The 18,874-nt window shown below is 41.1% G+C and overlaps 1 protein-coding gene across 1 annotated transcript in view; it reads right to left on the bottom strand.

Moving 5' to 3' along the window:
- Nucleotides 1-14,359, bottom strand: part of EML6 (EMAP like 6) — a 119,330-nt gene extending 104,971 nt beyond the window's left edge. Inside the window, 1 exon segment of the mRNA XM_062609103.1 lies at nucleotides 14,129-14,359. Coding sequence (XP_062465087.1) covers nucleotides 14,129-14,325 — 197 coding nt within the window. The 5' untranslated portion in view covers nucleotides 14,326-14,359.
- Between the last annotated feature and the right edge of the window lie 4,515 nt (nucleotides 14,360-18,874).

The following is an 18,874-nucleotide window of genomic DNA, read 5'->3' as shown; positions in this document are numbered from 1 at the left end:
AATTATAGAATAGTTTGGGTTGGAAAGGACCTTAAGATCATCCAGTTCCAACCCCCCTGCCATGGGCAGGGACACCTCACACTAAACCATGGCACCCAAGGCTCTGTCCAACCTGGCCTTGAACACTGCCAGGGATGGAGCATTCACAACCTCCCTGGGCAACCCATTCCAGTGCCTCACCACTGTTACAGTAAAGAACTTCCTGCTTATATCCAATCTAAACTTCCCCTGTTTAAGTTTGAACCCGTTACCCCTTGTCCTATCACTACAGTCCCTAATGAAGAGTCCCTCCCCAATAATACTGCAAAGAATAGAAATCCTCATTTACACAACATGAACAACAGAGAATTCCTCATATGACTGGAGCAAGAAAAGTCTGACAAGACAGACAATAAAGAGGTTGGTTTGTTTGATGTAATAAAAATAAAGACCAACAATACTGCACAGAAAAGTACGTAAAATCAATCCTGTGCAAACAAACTCCATGTAAAAGAGGATGTAAAACCTAGCATGTCCATTTATACAACTGGAAGTCTTTTATTTGTTCCAAACTCCATCTAACCAGTCTACTGTACAAACAGCAGAGGTAACTGCAGTCAGCACTATCACACACAGACACCACATAACATACAGACAGTTAAGCCACAAGATTGACATACACCACGACTCCTGCCGCTGCAAATTCAAGTATTTTCTAGAAATTTTAGACACTGAAGATGAAGTTACTTCCAAATGCTTTAAAAGATCCATCTGTGTTAACAGAGCCGTTCATATGTTAGCACATAAGGTAGAGCCCACAGAGCCACCGTGATAGCTGAGAAGCAAATTATGGCTGTGGTAACTGCACAGAAAGATAAGAGAGATAGCAGGAAATGAAGATAGAGTTTGGAAACTTCGCACGGTCTTTGAATCAGATCACTTCTGTGCTGGCTACAAATGGATAGCTGGGAAAAAACCGCGTGAAGGGAGATCGTGCAGTATCTCTTTTAAGGTTATTTTAGGCAACAGGTTGGTAGAGGTTTGAATTGCCTGCCTGGAAGCAGCTCTCCTTTGACAACTGAATAAACAGGCTCCTGACTTCAGTTTCTCAAGCAGCACCTAAGCTTGATAACAAAAAGAAACTATATAAACACTTGACACTGTTCAAATCCCACAGGCTAAATGCACAATCTGACTTGACATTAACCTATATTGAGTTAAGCAATGTTGATGGGATTGCCTTATATTTGCTTAAAAATTAATTGGTATAAAATGTAAGTACAGTAAGTTTCAAATACAAAATAATACCATGTAGTTAAGTTAATATTTTACAGAAGTAGATAATTTTTTCCGTATTAAGTTTCTGACCGTTATATTATGGTCACTGGAACCATTAATCCTCACATTCTGGTGAACAACTGATCAGACACTTTGAGAAGATACTCACAAAAAAGCCTCAGCTTATTTTTAGCTCAGTAGAACTGGCAGCACTACCACCCCCATAATACAGAGTCCCATTATTCAAAACACATGTATGCTTTTATGAAACATGAAGTTATTAATTCTCCATATAGTTATTAATTTTGCTTGGGGTTTACTGGGTGTGCAGCCACTCACAAGCACAAATAGGAAAGAGCTGGTGTTTTGAAGTAATTTCACTACCAAACTCCATGAAATGCTGCATTCAAGAGAGATTACAGTCATCCAAAGGATGCCTTTTAAACATGTCCTGGTGAGACCGATACCAGGAATTATATTAACAAACATGGAATTATGACTTCTGATGTTTTTATATAAGCACTATGACTCACTCCCTTGTCTGTTATTATTTCTGTTTTCCTCTTGATTTCTTCACAACTTATTCAAAGCAGAGACTCTGAACCTGGAGTTGTGCCTTCCGTGAAATCTCGGGGAGCAGGTCTCATCCAAGACCTTTTTTGCTGAATTTTAGGTTCAGAGACTGAAGAGTTTCATGCAATTACTTAAGTGCCTGGCAGCATGCAGTTTCCAGCAGTAATAATCTGGTTTACTGCTTGCCATTTTCCAATACTCTGGTTTTTCTCCAGCTTATGGTAACATAGGTGTTACAGGGAGTTTTGCCTTCTCCATCACAGCAGGAGAGAAAGCAGGCTCCATACCACAACTGCCAGGTTCATCTGAAGAACAAAATGTATCTTTCTCTCGACAGCATCTTTTCTATTTACTTCTGCCTCAGCAATCAAAGCATTGCACTCTCCCCTTACACAAAGAAAGTGGGGTCTACTAATAGTTTATCTGATATTTGGAGGCTAAAACTGAACAGAATATTTGAGCATAAACCCAATGTAATACTAGGGAAGTGCTGTTTCAATGAAAGAGCTAATCAACTGCATTCAGTTTGGCTTATCAGACTTCCAGATTTAACCATATGATGGCAGACAGCCAGGAGTGGGAAACAGCAGTGGCCTTTGTGCAGGGACATACAGAAAAGAAACAGGTCTCTGCATTACTAAGATATTAGTTTCTTTCAGAGCTTTAAAAATACACAAGCTTCTAAAGATTTCCTGTGTCCTTGTATACAGTTCAGATACATACTTGCTCTTATGTTCTCCTACAGGTTTCCTGAACAAAATACCTACTCTTCATGAAAGTATTTTGAGGATGAAACTGCACCTGTGCAAGTTACCTATTACAGCAAGAGGTATCATACCTAATGCTTCTGTATATACCTACCCACAAACCCAGTGGGCAAGCTTTCCAAAAACTTACCCAGTTCTGGTTTTCATGGTTAATTCAAGCCATGAATTTTCTGTACATGCATGATATTATTATTTATGATTTCTCTGGTAATTCATTAACCTCACTGCAAAAGAAAGTGTTAAAATATACACTGACATAACCGGTTTGGTGCAAGAGTTGAAACCTGTCAGCTTTTGCCATATGTGCTTTTGAAGATTTATTATTCTAGAATACATCTACAGAGCAGACATTCAAACAATAGGGCATATTCGGCTAAAAGCCTTAAAAAGTACCAACATTTATAACTTTGGTATTTTCTTGCTGCTGAGGAATTATTTTCCATAGGTTCTGCTATAAGGATACTGCTGGCTGCTCAGAACAGCTCTTTATTGCCTCCTTCTCAGCACTGAGATACAGAAGCAATGCCTTAGAGGTGAGTAGCCAGAAATCAGTGTGAGACCTCCTCTAGCATAATGAGTAGCATGCACTCCACTCACTCTGTAAACAAAACTGAAATAAGATGATAACTTTCATGCTGTATTTTATTTCTCTCTCCAAGAAATTAATCTCCTTTCAAGGAGAAAAAGAATAAAATGTATAAACCTGAAAATCTGATAGAAGCCCAGAGAAAAGTAAGTATGAAACCAAAGCAAAGCAAACTGCAAACCTTCAAAACTCTTAAGTTCTATTTCAAACGAAGAAAGTATTTCGGGTCTATTTTCTTGGTTTTTTGATAAAACTCCTAGGGTTCTGACAGGAAGGACTTGAATTTATGAAAGGTAATTTTAAAAATGGTATAAGGATCATTTAAAAAGCTCAAAGAATGATTTTTAAAGGCTGTAAGTAATTTGAGGCTGCCATACAGACTAGGACATTAATCATATGAGAATCATTTTCATATCAAAAGTGATTTTGCTAGCAGCTCCTCTTCAGCTAAAATAAAATTGATGGGAGAAGCTCTGTACAAGAACAGCCAAACAGTTTGCAATCTATAAGCTTTAAGAATACCAGAGTAGTCCAAAAACCTGTATAGTAGTGATATAAAGTGAACAGGGATATAAATTTGCTGCTCAATTAAATAGAGTGCAACTGTGAAAATTCAGTGTCTCTGTACTCCTTCCTGTAATTAACATCTCCCTTGTAGTTGGCTGCAGACACCGGTAAAATTCCAAGCACAGCACAATCCATAAACAAAATCAGAAACAGCATGTTTTGATGCCATTCTATCTCTAGATAGAACATGAGAGATTTAATTAAATACAAAATCCATTAAAATGTCAGCGTTTATCATAGCAATATTCTTTAACACCTCAGGTTTTTCTTTAAACCATAGTTACTCCTTATGTCTGCACGTTTACACAAGTTTTATTACTGTCAGTTTTGTCTTTTGCTTTACAGGGATTTATGGCTGAGGTCCCTGAACATTTTGTCACCTTAGTTCTATTTCTGAGTCAATAATTTCTCTCAACCAGAAATACTAGCATCACAGCAACTAAAAAACACCCCAACAATTAGCCAAGTGAATTTAAGATTATGATCCTTAGCTTAGTAAAGTCTAAGTTTTAAAGACCTACTCAAGTCTACCTTAGCAAGGAATAAAGTACTTTCATGTTTAGTACACGTTTACATTAGAGGCTATGGAAGCTAATTGCATGGATTAATCTTGTTATCTACAGTTCATGGCTATAGTTATATAGTGTGGATTAAACAATTCTACCTTCTTTCATCTATTTATCAAAATACATTTGATAGCCGAAATGTAAAAGCTTTCACACTTCTAGCTGGGTTGAAAGCAGTGGTTTACCACCACCACTAATAAATGCATGCATCTAATACACTACTCATCATGACTACTCATAGGTTATAAAGTAATGTATTTTTCAATGCTGCAACTACAACTAAATCAGTTTTTCCAGAGCTCCATTGCCAGCAGAAGCCTACCCTTCACCATATTCTGCAGCTACTGTCTCTTCCTCAAACATCGGCTTTCACTGTCACTGTCTTGAGTGCACCAGCCCCCAACCATGACAAAAACAGAAGGTAATGTCTAGAAGACCACCACAGTGAATAGCAAACCTATTTACACAGATGTGCAGCGTGACCTAAAAGTAGCTTGCTTTTAAGTTTCCAGTTTAAAATAATCCAGCACCTGCCAGAGCTGCTGCTTAGAAGATGTCTTCTGAGCTGTGAACAGTGCACCAGCAAGAGTTTTGTTACTGGGTAGATAAAGCAAGTTTCACTTGGAAAAAAGTAGTAGTTGTATAATATTGAACTACTCTACAAGTAGTGGAGTCAGCCCACATGCAGTAATCACTGTATCTGCATAACACTATAATTGCATATTACAAACTTGGTTTAGAGCTGCTAACAGAAAGGGTAGTTCCACTAAACAGTATTCAATAGGTGTTTAGGAAACAATTAATAAATCACTTCTATATGGATGAGAATGTCATCTCAGAATCCTGGAGGGATCAGGTATCTGCTCTAGACCTACTGCTAAAATCCAGTTTAAATGCAGCCACACAAATACATATTCAACATCAGTAAAAACAGGGCCAAACTGTTGGTCCTGTTACTGTCATTTGTCACATACACATAATAATCTTTCCCATATTCTGACAGACAGAAAGATGAAGAGAAAACTCAACTTCTAGCTAAACACAGATTCCAGCATTTGGAGAACTAAGCCAGAAATTTCTTTAGGTACCTTATGAATAATGTTCAAAAACTGGAGATATGAAAGAAAAATTAAGGAAATTTACATTCAAGTTATGTTTTCTGGTCAGAGAGAAGCTGACTGTGACAACAGGTTACTGCTGTTAAGCATGTCATAAGATACATAAAAGAATGAAGTGTGATCTGACTAGTCAGGGTGAAAGGAAACACATGCTCTCTTAACTGCAAGTAGAGCTGTAATAAACGGAAGGCATATTTTATTGATTGTCTTTTTTTACTAGAGTTAACAATGGTTTCTAGAATAAAAAACAGTTCTTTTTTAAAAGAGGGAAATGTGAAGAATTCAGGATACAGTGTAACAAGTTCAGTTCTTGCTCAAAGCTGTTATAAATACCCTTAATTTGCAATTAATATTTGCAAGTAATAATTGACTACTAAAAATAGTGTAAGAGTAAATGCCACTTGCAATTTTTATCTCTGCATATGGAAGACAATTTCTCAAGATGAGGAAGCAGACGTTCTGCATAAAAACATGTCCAATTTTGATGTGGATTCATCAATATTAGTATGATGATCTATAAAATGTATTACTAGTCAGCAACTTCCATGTAGGATTATCCCTTGAATGTTCAGGTCTGCTAAAAATAATGAAGGCACACAAAATTCCCAATGAAAATTCAGTTAAATCTTTGGTAACGAGGAGTATTAGGCAACCAGAATCCTGCTGTATCTCTCTGAGTATAATTTGTTTCATATTCTATTTTTATTACCATAGTTTCAGTGTATTCTAATCCATCTGTCACAAAAGATAGAACAGACTTCAATGCCAGCATCAACATTAATTATATCAGTAAGATACAGTGTACCAAAGTTCATTGTACTGTTAGACTGCTGAAAGAAACTTGATGTGTTTTATAACAGAAACTCGTGAGTACACTCAAAACACCTCAGCAATGATCCTGAAATCTGAATGTGTACAGCAACACACCACACTCATTGAAATCTGGAGTCATCAAGCCTATCTCTGACCAGAGTTGAGTCACTATGCTGTTAGTCATGTCTGGTAAGTGCAAAAAGGTCATGAACTTGCAAAAGCAAACGTGCAACCCAGAACATCACCACTACACAGTCACACAAATAGCAATAGGTTTGTGTTTCATTTGAATAATACTTCATTAAGCTGTTCTTAACAACTTGTACAGTTTTGTTCAGAATGTGAGTTAGAAATTAGGTGAAACCTACATTAGTAACTTATTTCCAGCATATCTGCACAACACATCTAACCCTTTTCCTGCAATACCAATGACTCCAGACAGAAGTGCTATTAATGTTCTTCCCTGGATGCATCCAGTGTACCTGAAGACACATCAGGGTTGAACAATGTTTCTTTTAGGGATCTCTTAGGTTGGTTCATCATGTCAGGCTTCAATACAGATATAAACACATGGTTTCTATTTGGCTTTAAGCTTTGGAAGTCTCATTCTAAGTCCATTATAAATACCACCTTGAAAAAAGAATTAAAATTCAACATGTTTCCGAGACAGAAACTCCAGAAAACTAAATGTTCTTGAGGTAGACATGCATCTCATGAAAAACAAACTGCTATTCCAAAGAAGAGTCTTTAAGTGGGAAAAAAGTAGGCACTTTTGCCATTTATCAGGGTTCCTAAAGAACGGAGTGGTAGGCAAGTAAGCAGAATACTCTTTAAAAGACCTTAAACCCCCTCCTACTTGCGCAGAGAAGCATTCAAACACTTGGAGCTGTAGAAAGCATATGGATGCTAGGTGCAAGCATAGTGCTAAAGTCATTGAGGACACTTCACAGAAGTACTTATGGTACCCAAAACCAGTTTCAGCAGTTTTTCCTTCTACAGAAGCACATGGGGAATATTGCCACAAATATTGATGCAGTTTCTTCGCCAGGACTTTGGGGTTTAAAATTAAATACCAATCTCCCTTAAACTGAAACCCCTGCTTCTACTCCCAAACCAATACTACAGCAAAGGAGCTTTCTTCTGCAATGCAGTACAAACTCCAACAACTCTCATCCACTTTCACCAAATAGCATTTGCATCCTTGAGGAAAAGCCCAAAGCACAGACTACAGCAACTTGCACCTGCTTACCTGAAAAGTCTCAGTTTGAGTGGTGAAAATGTTGGAAGGATGCTTGTAGCCACCACCAGACACAATTCTTTCTTGCAATACTCAGTTATGAACAAGTAACCATGGGCAAAAGTCTGAATTTTTAATGCTCATTGCTGAAATACACAGTATTATTTTTCCACAAAGTGTTAAATGGAAGATATGAATCTTCCTGCAAAAACCTAACCGAGACTTAGAAGAAAGAAAGTAACTATCTGGAAATTGCCTAGATAAGTGCCTCTGACATCCATTTAGTCATTAAGAAAGATAGGAATAATAGTTCATGGAGGTTGATCTCTTCTGTGCTACAAGGTACAGTTCATAAACGTCAGTAAAAAATAGATTTGTAGACTTTGACAGGAAGTTTTCTAGCAGAAAATGGTAATACAAACCCATAATTTCCTCCCTTCTTCTAACTAAGAAGGTAATTTGAAATTAAGGTTCTCATATCAAACATTTTCTATGAGTTTTCATCCTGCTGAACAACAGTTGCACAGCACTACTTGATGATCCCTAGCCATCTTCAATCAAATTGAAGTGTAACAAGTAAAAGAGTTGCAGAAAGTTAACACAGAGCAAATGTGGAAAATAGGGTTGATTTAAGTTTAAGATACTGTAAGGAGTGGAGAAATAAAGGCAAAATAATGTGACAGAACTCTCTAACTGCAAAATTCCAATATTAGACTAATGCTTGTGAAAATCTGGATATTTAATAAACTGGATACTCAGTTCTGTGTGATAAACCTTGATACTTAAAAAGCTGCATATTAGGTTCTGCTTCACACAAATCCAATGCAAATGTAATATGCTAGCTGATACAGACTTAAACACTTGTCTGTCTTTCAGCTGTAAAAGATAAAAACATTGTAAAGATGCAGACTTACTCTACTGAGGTATAAAAGGGCTTCCTGTTTTGTTGGACATGTTTATTTCTTTTCCATTCTGAAAAGGAGTTACATCAATCTGATGATTTAAACGCTCAAAACTCCATTTGTGATTTGTAATAGAAAACATCTTTCCACTTGTCCAGACAAGTGAGCTGTGACTGGACAAGCAATAAAGTTTACATATTCCTCTGCTACCATACCTGATGTATCACTAGGGTGTACACAGACCCCACTCTTCTAATAGTGCAGATAAGTGATAACTGTCCTCATAGACAGGTTGCTACAAATGCCTCTGGAGTTTCTCTACATTTTTAACTGATCTATGTGTTTTCAACATCCCGTTCAATATCATACTGTAACTATATATTCTAATGTTTCATGCATTAATATAGGTATTGGAGAAAAAAATTATAAGAGCTCATGCCCTAGCGGAGACTTAAAATCTAAATGCAGCACAGCGATCAAGCAGAGCAAAAGAAGTAGCCACCAGGACCCCATGAAATAAATGGCACTTTCCCCAGGTTTTATGAGATTGAAAGCCAAAGAAGCAATAAGCTGATTAGAGGAGTTTTTATGGGGGATTAATTTCTTTAATATGAAACTCCTTTAACAACCTACAGTCTCAAAACAGTTTCCGAAGCAGGTTAGTACACATGATCTCAGGCTCTACTTCATTCTAGCTGCTCCAAAGTCATGTCTTTTTGACATAGGAACTTGCATGTCAATGTGTAAAAAAAAAAAAAAAAAACAGGCCTGGAAATTCTGTTGTTGAAAGACACAGACAGCTTTGTTGCTACTTTGCTGTGTTTTGGGTCACTGCATTTCAGCTGTACTGTACATGTACCTTCTGAGATAGAAATCAAGGTTTAGCACAAGCTATGGACAGAACAGTCTTCCATGCACTTATACTAAGTAATAACCACAGCAACCTGAACATCATTCTACAGCAAACAAGAGCTTTTGCTTACCACCTGAATGGTGGCAACTAAACATAATGTATTGTAGAACCTTTCATATAAGCAATACCTTATAAACAGAAATATTATTACAACACCTAGCGTTAAATAGAAACTTAAAGTATAAATTGGCTATTTTAACTCTGAGGTTTTGATTTTAATACCTCTGCTGTCAATTTAATTGTTCCAAAATTACATTTACTACAGTCAGCAGCATTGTTTCAAGCCTCATATTTCTTTTTTCCTCACTTCAGAAAGACAAGAAAACCTGCAATCATGTTCCAATATGCACCCTGTCTCCTGAAACCATCACTCTAAAGAACAAACCAGGCCTCCAGTCACTCTCGCAGCCCAGCAAATCTCATCACCCCTGGCACATCCGCATTTCTAATCTCAATCTGTCAGCACAGTGAACACACACGCCAGAGTACTTACAGCAATATTCTGATAAATCCGACACTGCTATTACACTATAAGCAGCCTTTCAGAAACGACATGCTTTGGCATCCATAGATAATGGGATGGCTCCCCAGGGACTGAGCCAAGCAGCAAGCGCTGCAGAGAGACCTGAGAAAGGGGTAGTTCTCTTGCAGCACCGTCTCACAAGTGACTCCCTTGGAGGCTACTGGAGGGCAAAATGTGCTTTTGTAACTGACAGAATTACAGAATCATAGAATGGTTGGGTTGGAAAGTACCTTAAGATCACCCAGTTACAACCCCCTGCCAGACCACGTTGCTCTGTCCAGCCTGGCCTTGAACACTACCAGGGATGGGGCATTTACCACTTCTTTGGGCAACCTGCTCCACTGCCTCACCACCCTCACAGTAAAGAGCTTCTTTTTTATATCTAACTTGAATTTCCTCTGTTTAAGCCCATCAGCCCATGTCCTATCACTGCAGTTCCTGATGAAGTGTCCTGTGCTCAATACCACAACATATCAGATATCACAAGAAACTGGCATATTTAAAAAGTGCAGGTGAAGTCTTTAACATGCTGTCAAAGGTGTTCTCTCACTAACTTTTGACATGGTGAAGAAAGCTGTTCAATACTGCAGACATTCTCGGAACTACAAGAACAGGGAGACATACCAACTACACCATCAGAAAACCTTTCTGAAGTTACGAACTTCTGTTAACAAATGAATTCAGTAAAAATAAACAAAATCAACTATTTTTAAATTATAATAAGTATCTCAACAGGTTATATTTTGATTTTTGCTGTTTTCTGTGAAAAGCTTTTTTGGCTTTTGCATGCATAAATTGCAGAAAAATTCTAGGGAAGAACTGCCTCTATTTAACACTTCATCAAGAGAAAAAAGAGGAGTGATCTAATTGCTTGTTGCAATACAGGTAATGCACAATATAAAAGTAAGAAAACCTTCTGTTCCTTTGAAAATGTTTAATTGCTGTCAAAACTAATGATTCAGTCTTGTAAGTGGTTATAATAAACATAAATCCCACATGTGCATGAATTCCACTGATGGCAGTGGTGCTGCATGAATCGCATGATTCTCGTTAATACATGAATTTGCAGCCGGTAGAACGAGCTGCTGCAGAAGCCCACTTTGCAATTAGTTATGAAGGAAAACAATACCCTTATGTCAACATTACAGCTCCTGAAACCTAATCCTGCAAAGCACCAATGACTGAATTCAGTGAAAATCAGCTACACATGTAATGATGTATATACATGACACTTTCTGCATTAAGATGTTGCAATAGCTTTCACATAGCTGTTACATGTTGGCTATAATGCTTCAGCTAGATCACACTTCAAAAACAATCAAACACAGAGCTATCATGCAAGACACTTCATGACTGCTTTGTGGTCTGAAGCACAGATCTTTGGGTAAACCATAGGGTTTACAACCCTTCAGGTTAGAAGGAGAGCTCTGGAGGTTACTCAGTGCAACCCCTTCACAAAACAGAGCTCACTTCCAAGTTAAATCAAGTTGTACAAGACCTTATTTCATCATGATGTTATAAAGAGGAAGAGCCTGGAAGCACAGCACCTTGCAGGGGCTTTGCACAGGAAGCAGAACACTTCAGAGCTCACTTGCTCATACTCTGCACATCTACCTTATTAGCTGAGTGCTGTATGTTCCTTAGGCAAATAGAACTTTTCAAATATGAATCTTGGGAGAAATAGCATTTCTCCATTAATCCAATACAGTCTAGATTACTGTAGCCCAAACTAAATTATGTCCAACTGCATTATCTTGATACAAAACAAGAGGCAGAACTATTAAAGCTGTAAAAACACATTAAACATACACTTTTGAACACCTGAACTTTTTCTCCAAGGACAAATATCCACTTTTGTGACTTTAATAAACACTTCAAGGTCACACACAGGTTCCCACCTCCCTGCATCATGATTCATAAATTATTTTCCACACAAATAGTATTCACTGAAACCTTTCAACACACGAGGAATTAATGGCAGTGCTTGGAAGCAGATCTTCCCTCTTCAAGATCATCCAGTCTTAATGATTGCACCGTATTTCCCCAAATCTGCATGTTTTCTTTTTTTAAATCATGATTCAACTCTCTTTAGGAATTACACCCTGTTGGACTGCACATGTATCACTGCTGCTTAGAACCTCGTCTCAACAAGTAAATACCAACAGAACCAGAAGATTGGGTCAAGTACATTCACCCCATTTATTTCAATTGGATGATAGCTGTGAAGCCTAAAACGTGAGTATTTAAATTCCCTTATTTATAAGCCATATCAGTGATAACCATACAAGGAACCACCTAGTTAAAGTACATACAGTATCACACTGATAAAAACTGCACAGTGCATCAACAGCAAAAGAGGCAACCACTCTGAGGTGCAAACAACAGAACATTCTAGCAACAGTTTGGAGATTCTCCACTTCCTTAAAGCCCGTGTAACAGCAACACTTCTTGGCCACTAAAAGCTGAAATTAACTGCTATTTGTGTCCGGCTTGTGCTTTATGGACCTAAATGTTTCATCCCTTGTTGAAACTACAGTTATCCCACAAAATTGGGATCTTGTTGCAGATCAAAACCAAGACTCATCTTTCCAAGACATTAGCTGGATGTATAGGATTCCCTCAAATCACCCACTGATTTCAACAGGCTGTTGCCACAGAATCTGTACAATGCAATTTTTGGGGGGAGGGGGAGTGTTGTCAAGTGTAACAGAATCACTTCCAACTCAGCTGATGCTATATTAGAAAAAGAGAGAAAGAAGAAAGAAGAAATGGTGAAAGAAATGAAGAAAGGCAAAAAGAAAGAAGAAAGAGGTGAGAGAACCAAAGCATTGCTGTCCAGCCAAACACCAGTGGGCTACTCTAGATATGCAGCTGTGTCTTGACAAATTGTATTTCTACTATCTAATGAGAGTTCAATCAGAATTCAGAAATATAACTCTGTATATTGCACTTCATATTCCACAGAGTACCAAAACTTACGTGCATACAAGAAAAACTTTCATCTCACAACAATGCAAATGCATCTGAAGTACTCATTCCCCTGAAGGACCTGAGAAGCCATGTGTCTATTTAAAATACCCTTTTAGAACTGGTAATACCTTTGAAACCAGAATAAACTTTCACACACTGTACACATTGTACTTCACAAAATACTACTGCTATAACATGTTATAAAGAGGAGGAGAAGAATGCTGCCAGGATACACGGCAGGGAAAAGCTCTCACTGGGAAATGTGGATGGCTTTCTGTGAACTCCAGAATGATTACATGACATTTATGTGGTTTTGCTGCTGAGTGACAAAGCTGTGACTTCAGCAGATGTTTCCACGCTACTCCTGCACCATGAGTCACCCGGGGCTGTTCTGGTTTCACATCATCAAGGCAAGACTTCATTCATGCTGTATTAGGTGAATAGGGAGGGCAGCAGTTAGCTGTGCTTGGAGGAGTGCCGTCACCACGCAACGTCCTTCGTAAGGATACACTACGTTCTGATTTCTGCCATAAAGTAGCAGATAAAACATTAATTTCCTATGATGTCAATTTGTGCATTTTGGACAGAGTTCTTAAAAGACCACCTTGAACTCTGCAACCACGTTTTTAGTGTGTTATTTTGTGAGATGCAGTAAAATCAGTATTCCTGCAGGACAACATCATTAACCAAATCCACTTCTTTCTCAGGCAAAATTTGAAAGAAAGAGACAAAACCCAATTAGACCAGGCTCAAGACCTGTCCTTCTGTAGCCATCTTGCACCAGCACACTTGGGGCTCTTTGGCTGGGGTACAAACAGCTAAACTTGATTTTGATTGAATTTTTCCGGATATTAAAAAAAGATTAGTTTGCCCCATGTGCCAGATTTATGGCACTCTTGTGTTGGGATTTGTGGAGCATAAGCAGAGCTACACTTGCTCTCTCTCGAGATCAAAATTGGCGAGCTAGAGTCCCGGCTCTGGGAAGATCAAGGTGCTGGAACCACGATTTTGCAGCACTGTTGCACTAAGAGCTTCCCAGGGCATTTCCTTACCGAAACGAAGTGCTTTGCTTTTGGTGCAGTGCAATGGAGAAAACTTACCTTCTCTCTTATTATTGCAACATTTTGAAGCTTTGGTACAAAAATAACAATCATAAACGGTATCTAGAAATAAAGCTCTCACACAGGCTGCTGCTAAGAGATCTGAGCTGCTTTCAAACGGCAGGTACAAGCTGAGCTGTGGGAAGCGAGGAGGGGGTATTCTGCCAGCCCTGCATTCTCCTCCCTTCCCTTTAAACCCCACCCCACCCCACCAGCAGCAAAGTCAGCCCCCTTACCTGATAATATCATCGTTGTGCCCGAGGAAGAATTTCTGGCTGTGCTCTCTGGTGTTGTAAACCACGCCGACTCCAGCCACGAAGTACACCACCTCTTTGCCTGCCGTGTAGTACAGGTTGTTGCGGCACTGGTGACCCCTGTACCCGTAAACCCACTCCAGACGGAGCTGGCATCCAGGAGCCGTCCGATCCGCCATGATAACCAATCCCCTCTCCCCCCTCCCTCCACCCCCCGGCACACACAGAGCCGAGCGCTGCCCCTCCTTCCCTCAACTCCTTCCCCCTCCGGGGTTTCCCCCTTTAAAACGTTAGCGATCGCTGCCCAGCGGAGCTTCAGGTGGCACTTCCCAGCGGCGAGCTTAAACGGAAAACGCATTCGCGGATCAGGTCTGCCGCTGCCGCCGCTCCTCACCGCTGCGCTGCCACCATAATCTGCTGCTGCCGCTGCCCAGGGCGAGCAGCAGCCGCGGCCCCGCCGCTGCCACCCGGGTAACTTCTTAGGGGAGAGGCGAGATCGCAGAAATGCACCTTCAGGGGCAGCAGACGGGGCTTTATCTTTCCGAAAGCAAAGAAACTTCTGTGCGTCAGCACCTGCCGAAGGCTGCACCTTGCCGGTTCGCTGCGAGAGGCTTCCTGGGTGCTCTGCTTTTTAAGCTATCTACCTCTGGGTGCGAACTGAAAAACACACACACAAAAAGCCGTGCGTTTGAGTTGCACAATGTACGCGTATTTAAAATGTAAAGGGACTGCTCTGAACGGGGGAGGCACTGCTGGGAGCCGTGCTGTGGCGGTTCTGGGGGCTCTAGGGTCCTCTAAGCTTTCACAGCATCAGACCTTGAGTCTTCACAGGAGATGCTATTAAAAGAGAAGACTCGTATACAACATCCAGCATGGCAATATCACCCCACCTTTCCTTATCCCCCAGCAACCCCAAACTTCCTCCTTTAGGAGTCTATAGCAACGATGTAATTAAAACACTTTTACGTTCCCATTTCTCAGTCACAAACCACTCCAGTTTGCCATGAAGTAGCGGGGGCTTGTGCTTATTTAGTTATTCGTTGGAACAATATTCCCAAGGAATACACACGTCCTTGCTCATCTTCTCCTTTTTCTAAAGCACGGTTTGTATGGGTATCACCAGTACAGTGCCTGTTGTCTGTGGTAAGACATCCACCACTTTACAGTATCACTCAACAAGAAACCGAACCGAACCCTCCGAAGCTCGGCCACAACCGCAGGGAAGAGAATGCTAAAATCAGAGGAGCAAACCCAAAGCCTCATTCACAGAGGCTAGTGCCACATGGAAGGGAAGAATGAACTACCTGCTACAAGGCTAATCCCGTTACCTTTCCCCTCACAAGACACCTCACATTCGCTGTGTGCCCAGACTGAGGAGCAGTGTGTTGATACAGGCTTACATAAAGGGTTTTAGTGCCGGCAGTACTGCCCGGCATGCAAGCGACACAACCCGCCATTCACGGATTAGACGCCGCGCTTTCGAGTAAAACCTCTCCTCACACCCAGATCACCAGCCTCCACAGGGAGTACCACCTCTCATGACCCCATGCCCTACCGCCGCCCCTCAGCCTGGCTCCCCAACCGCCGGAGCGGGCGGTGCTGCAGAGGGAGGACCGGCCTCAGGGCCGGGCGCTGCCCGCTCCCCCCGCACGGCAGGACGGCAGCCTGGGCGTGTGCGAGGGGCGGGGGCACCTCCGTGTCCACCCTCCCTCATAGGCAAGAGGAGCCGGCCCCACAACAACCACCGGCCCCTCTTGCCCGGGCGCACCGGAGGCGGTGGCGCGCAGAGCCGCGCTCCCTCAGCGCTGTGGAGACCGCCTTTGGCTGGCGCCCGGCCCCCCGCGGTGCCTCATGGGAACGCGAGTTCTGGCGGCTGTTGTTGGCCGGGCAGCCGCGAGGCTGCGGCCAGGGAGGACTACAACTCCCAGCGTGCCCTGCGGCGCCGCGGAGCGCTGTTGCTATGGTGACGGCCGCCTAACGGCTCGCCCGCGGCTCTTCCCGCCCTTTCTGAGGGCGCTGAGGCGGATCCTGAGGGGACGGACGGAGCCGCCCGGGCTGCGGTGCTCAAAGCGCTGTGTCCTGCGGGCCGGGCCGCCCTGGCTGGCGCTTACCGCGGCGTGTGGGTCACCTCAGGCCTCCGCTGCCACCGGCGGTCGGGGAGACAGCGCTCGGAGTTGAACAGGAGCTCGCCCCAGTCTTCCCTCCCTCAAGCGTGGCTTGCCGCAAGAGCCATGCGTAAATTCACACAATAAACCCCATCTTTCTGCTTTCCTCCTTCGCAGTTGCATCCCGGATTTCTCACAAGAACTGAGAAAAATGAAGATATAAAATATTACGTGATCCTTTCCTCAAGGCCAGCTTTTCCCTGCATTCAGCTGCTCACCTGGTAAATCCTAGCAGCCACGCAGCAAAACGCACATCTTGGTGCAAGCGCCTTGTGTTGAATTGATTTCCCTTTGGGAATACAAGAAATCCTCAGGGCCTGTACAAAAATACCTTCTCCTCCAGTGGTCCCTCAGGAACGGAGTCGCAAAGACTTTAAACACTGTTGTTTACTCATGTCAAAGTCAGTTCTGCATAGTGAATGCTGTTAAAAGCTATTTGAAGTATTTCAGATTCATAAAGGGTGTAGCACTCTCATGGGTGCCTTTGTGCATTTCTCCTAGCTGTTTACATCTATAAACTTAAAACTTGGGGACTTTGAAACTTTGAGTAATATAAATGCTAAATCAACCCTCTCTCCCTTAGGTAACTGTTTAGAAAATGTGCTTAAGATAATGAAAATGTATTTAACACTTCATAGAATCATGGAATGGTTTGGGTTGGAAAGGACCTTAAGATCATCCGGTTCCAACCCCCCTGCCATGGCCAGGGACACCTCACACTAAACCATGGCACCCAAGGCTCTGTCCAACCTGGCCTTGAGCACTGCCAGGGATGGAGTATTCATTATTTAACATTTACCGTAAACTCCTACACCAGAGGGGAGCAGCTGGGGTTAAACCATGACAAGACTGCTAAAAAACACTGATTTTTTGCCTGTTCTGAAACATAAGAACATAGAAAGTTGTTTCACCAACAAGCAGGTGTGGATATCTAATAAGACTTCCAATGAATTCTGAATTCTTCATCCTTTGTTATCCCAGTATTAGTCCATGGAATAACTTCCATGTGATCTTAGCTTTCTTTGAATGATTTTCTTTGTTATATTACATAATTCTCATGAAAACAATAATACCTATGACAAGCCTGTCCTTCACCTACTCAACCAGGACAAACAAAAGCTAGTTTGAAGTTTGCTTGCCATCTTGCTGTGAGCAAGTGTTCAAGTTGAACTTCGTACTTCATCCTTCAGTAAAACCTGCGTATTCTTTATCTCATTTGTGATACTCAGTATAAAGTGTGGAGGCTGTAAATAACAGGCATCATTTCACTGAAAATACATCTCCAATGTTGGAAAAAATGATTTGGTATAAATAATGATCATTACTGCAGCAATGAAGTATGCTAGCCATGAACCAACACCCAAAAAGACCTTAAAGAAAAAAGCCTTAAACACATGCAACCCCAAGGTCAGCTTCACTCATTTTCCTATTATCTGTACTCAAGGGTTTTGTGAATTACCTTTCATGGCAAGTTGTTTTCTCCATTAAAAACCAAACAGCATTACTACTTTCCTATTAGGAGCCGTTATGTCGCTAAAAATGCTCCTCAATACTGCAGCCTGCCGTCCATTGTCAGTACAACATAAATACCACACATAACCCAACGCTTTAGGATGTATTTCAGAACGTAACTGAAAGATAACAATTTGCAATAGCACCACCATTTTTCCTCCTCCCTGGGGCAAGGACTCCATTAGCCTAGCCTAGAACATGTATTTCACTACATTTACTTCTTCTTTTAAATATAAAACCAATCTAATAGAGCACTTTGCATGAGCAGCACTTGAATGACAGCTCCCACACTCTGGGGTTTTTGAGGGGTTTGGGGTTATTCGTGGTTATTTTGCTGTTGTTGTTTTGTTATCGTGTTTGTTTTAAAGCATGCCTTCTATAGAAGATGCCAAAAAGCATCGCATCTCAAATTAACTCCAATCCTTGGTGATATATCCTGCCCACTCTATACATATGCAAGAGCTGTGATTAACAATGAACACTGAGAATTACCCCCCCAGAAACATCTGTGTTATGTTCTACCTCTTTGTTACACAAAATACCACTTATAACTCATATTTTAATGGATGAATGTACAGCAGATGCACAGAGATGGCATATTAATTGGCATTTCCTATTTTGTACCTATTTGAGCTGTAATTATGTAAAATCCATAAGAACTTGGGGGCAGGGATCAGAAGCAGGAACTGTGATCTAGTTCTGTTTGTCTGTTGCCTGGCATTACATTAATCCAATCCTGACTGATGCCTCTCAGTGGTTTTTACTATCTAAGTACAAAATAATAACAGGGGAATTGGCTCTAAGCTTTTAGTCCTCGTGGGTGGAAATACTCATTTGCATTGATGAAATGCTAGGGTCTGGCCAGAAATAATGTTAGGAAAAAGAGGGAAAAGAAAAAATTGAATCTTCTCCATCCTCAAACACAAAGCATTTGTAACAGATCATGTGTACAGTGCTCTTCAAATCCCAGCCTGGGCAGAAAATCTTTCTGACCAGCCCTAATGCATTTGTTTTGCTGCATTTCCGAGTGCAGTCCAGGACTGCCATGGGC

Source organism: Pezoporus occidentalis, unplaced genomic scaffold, assembly GCF_034315485.1.
Source record: "Pezoporus occidentalis ecotype Australia unplaced genomic scaffold, CSIRO_AGI_Poc_V1 ctg10, whole genome shotgun sequence".
NCBI classification, from domain to species: Eukaryota; Metazoa; Chordata; class Aves; order Psittaciformes; family Psittacidae; genus Pezoporus; species Pezoporus occidentalis.
This window is presented reverse-complemented; position numbering and strand designations above follow the sequence as displayed.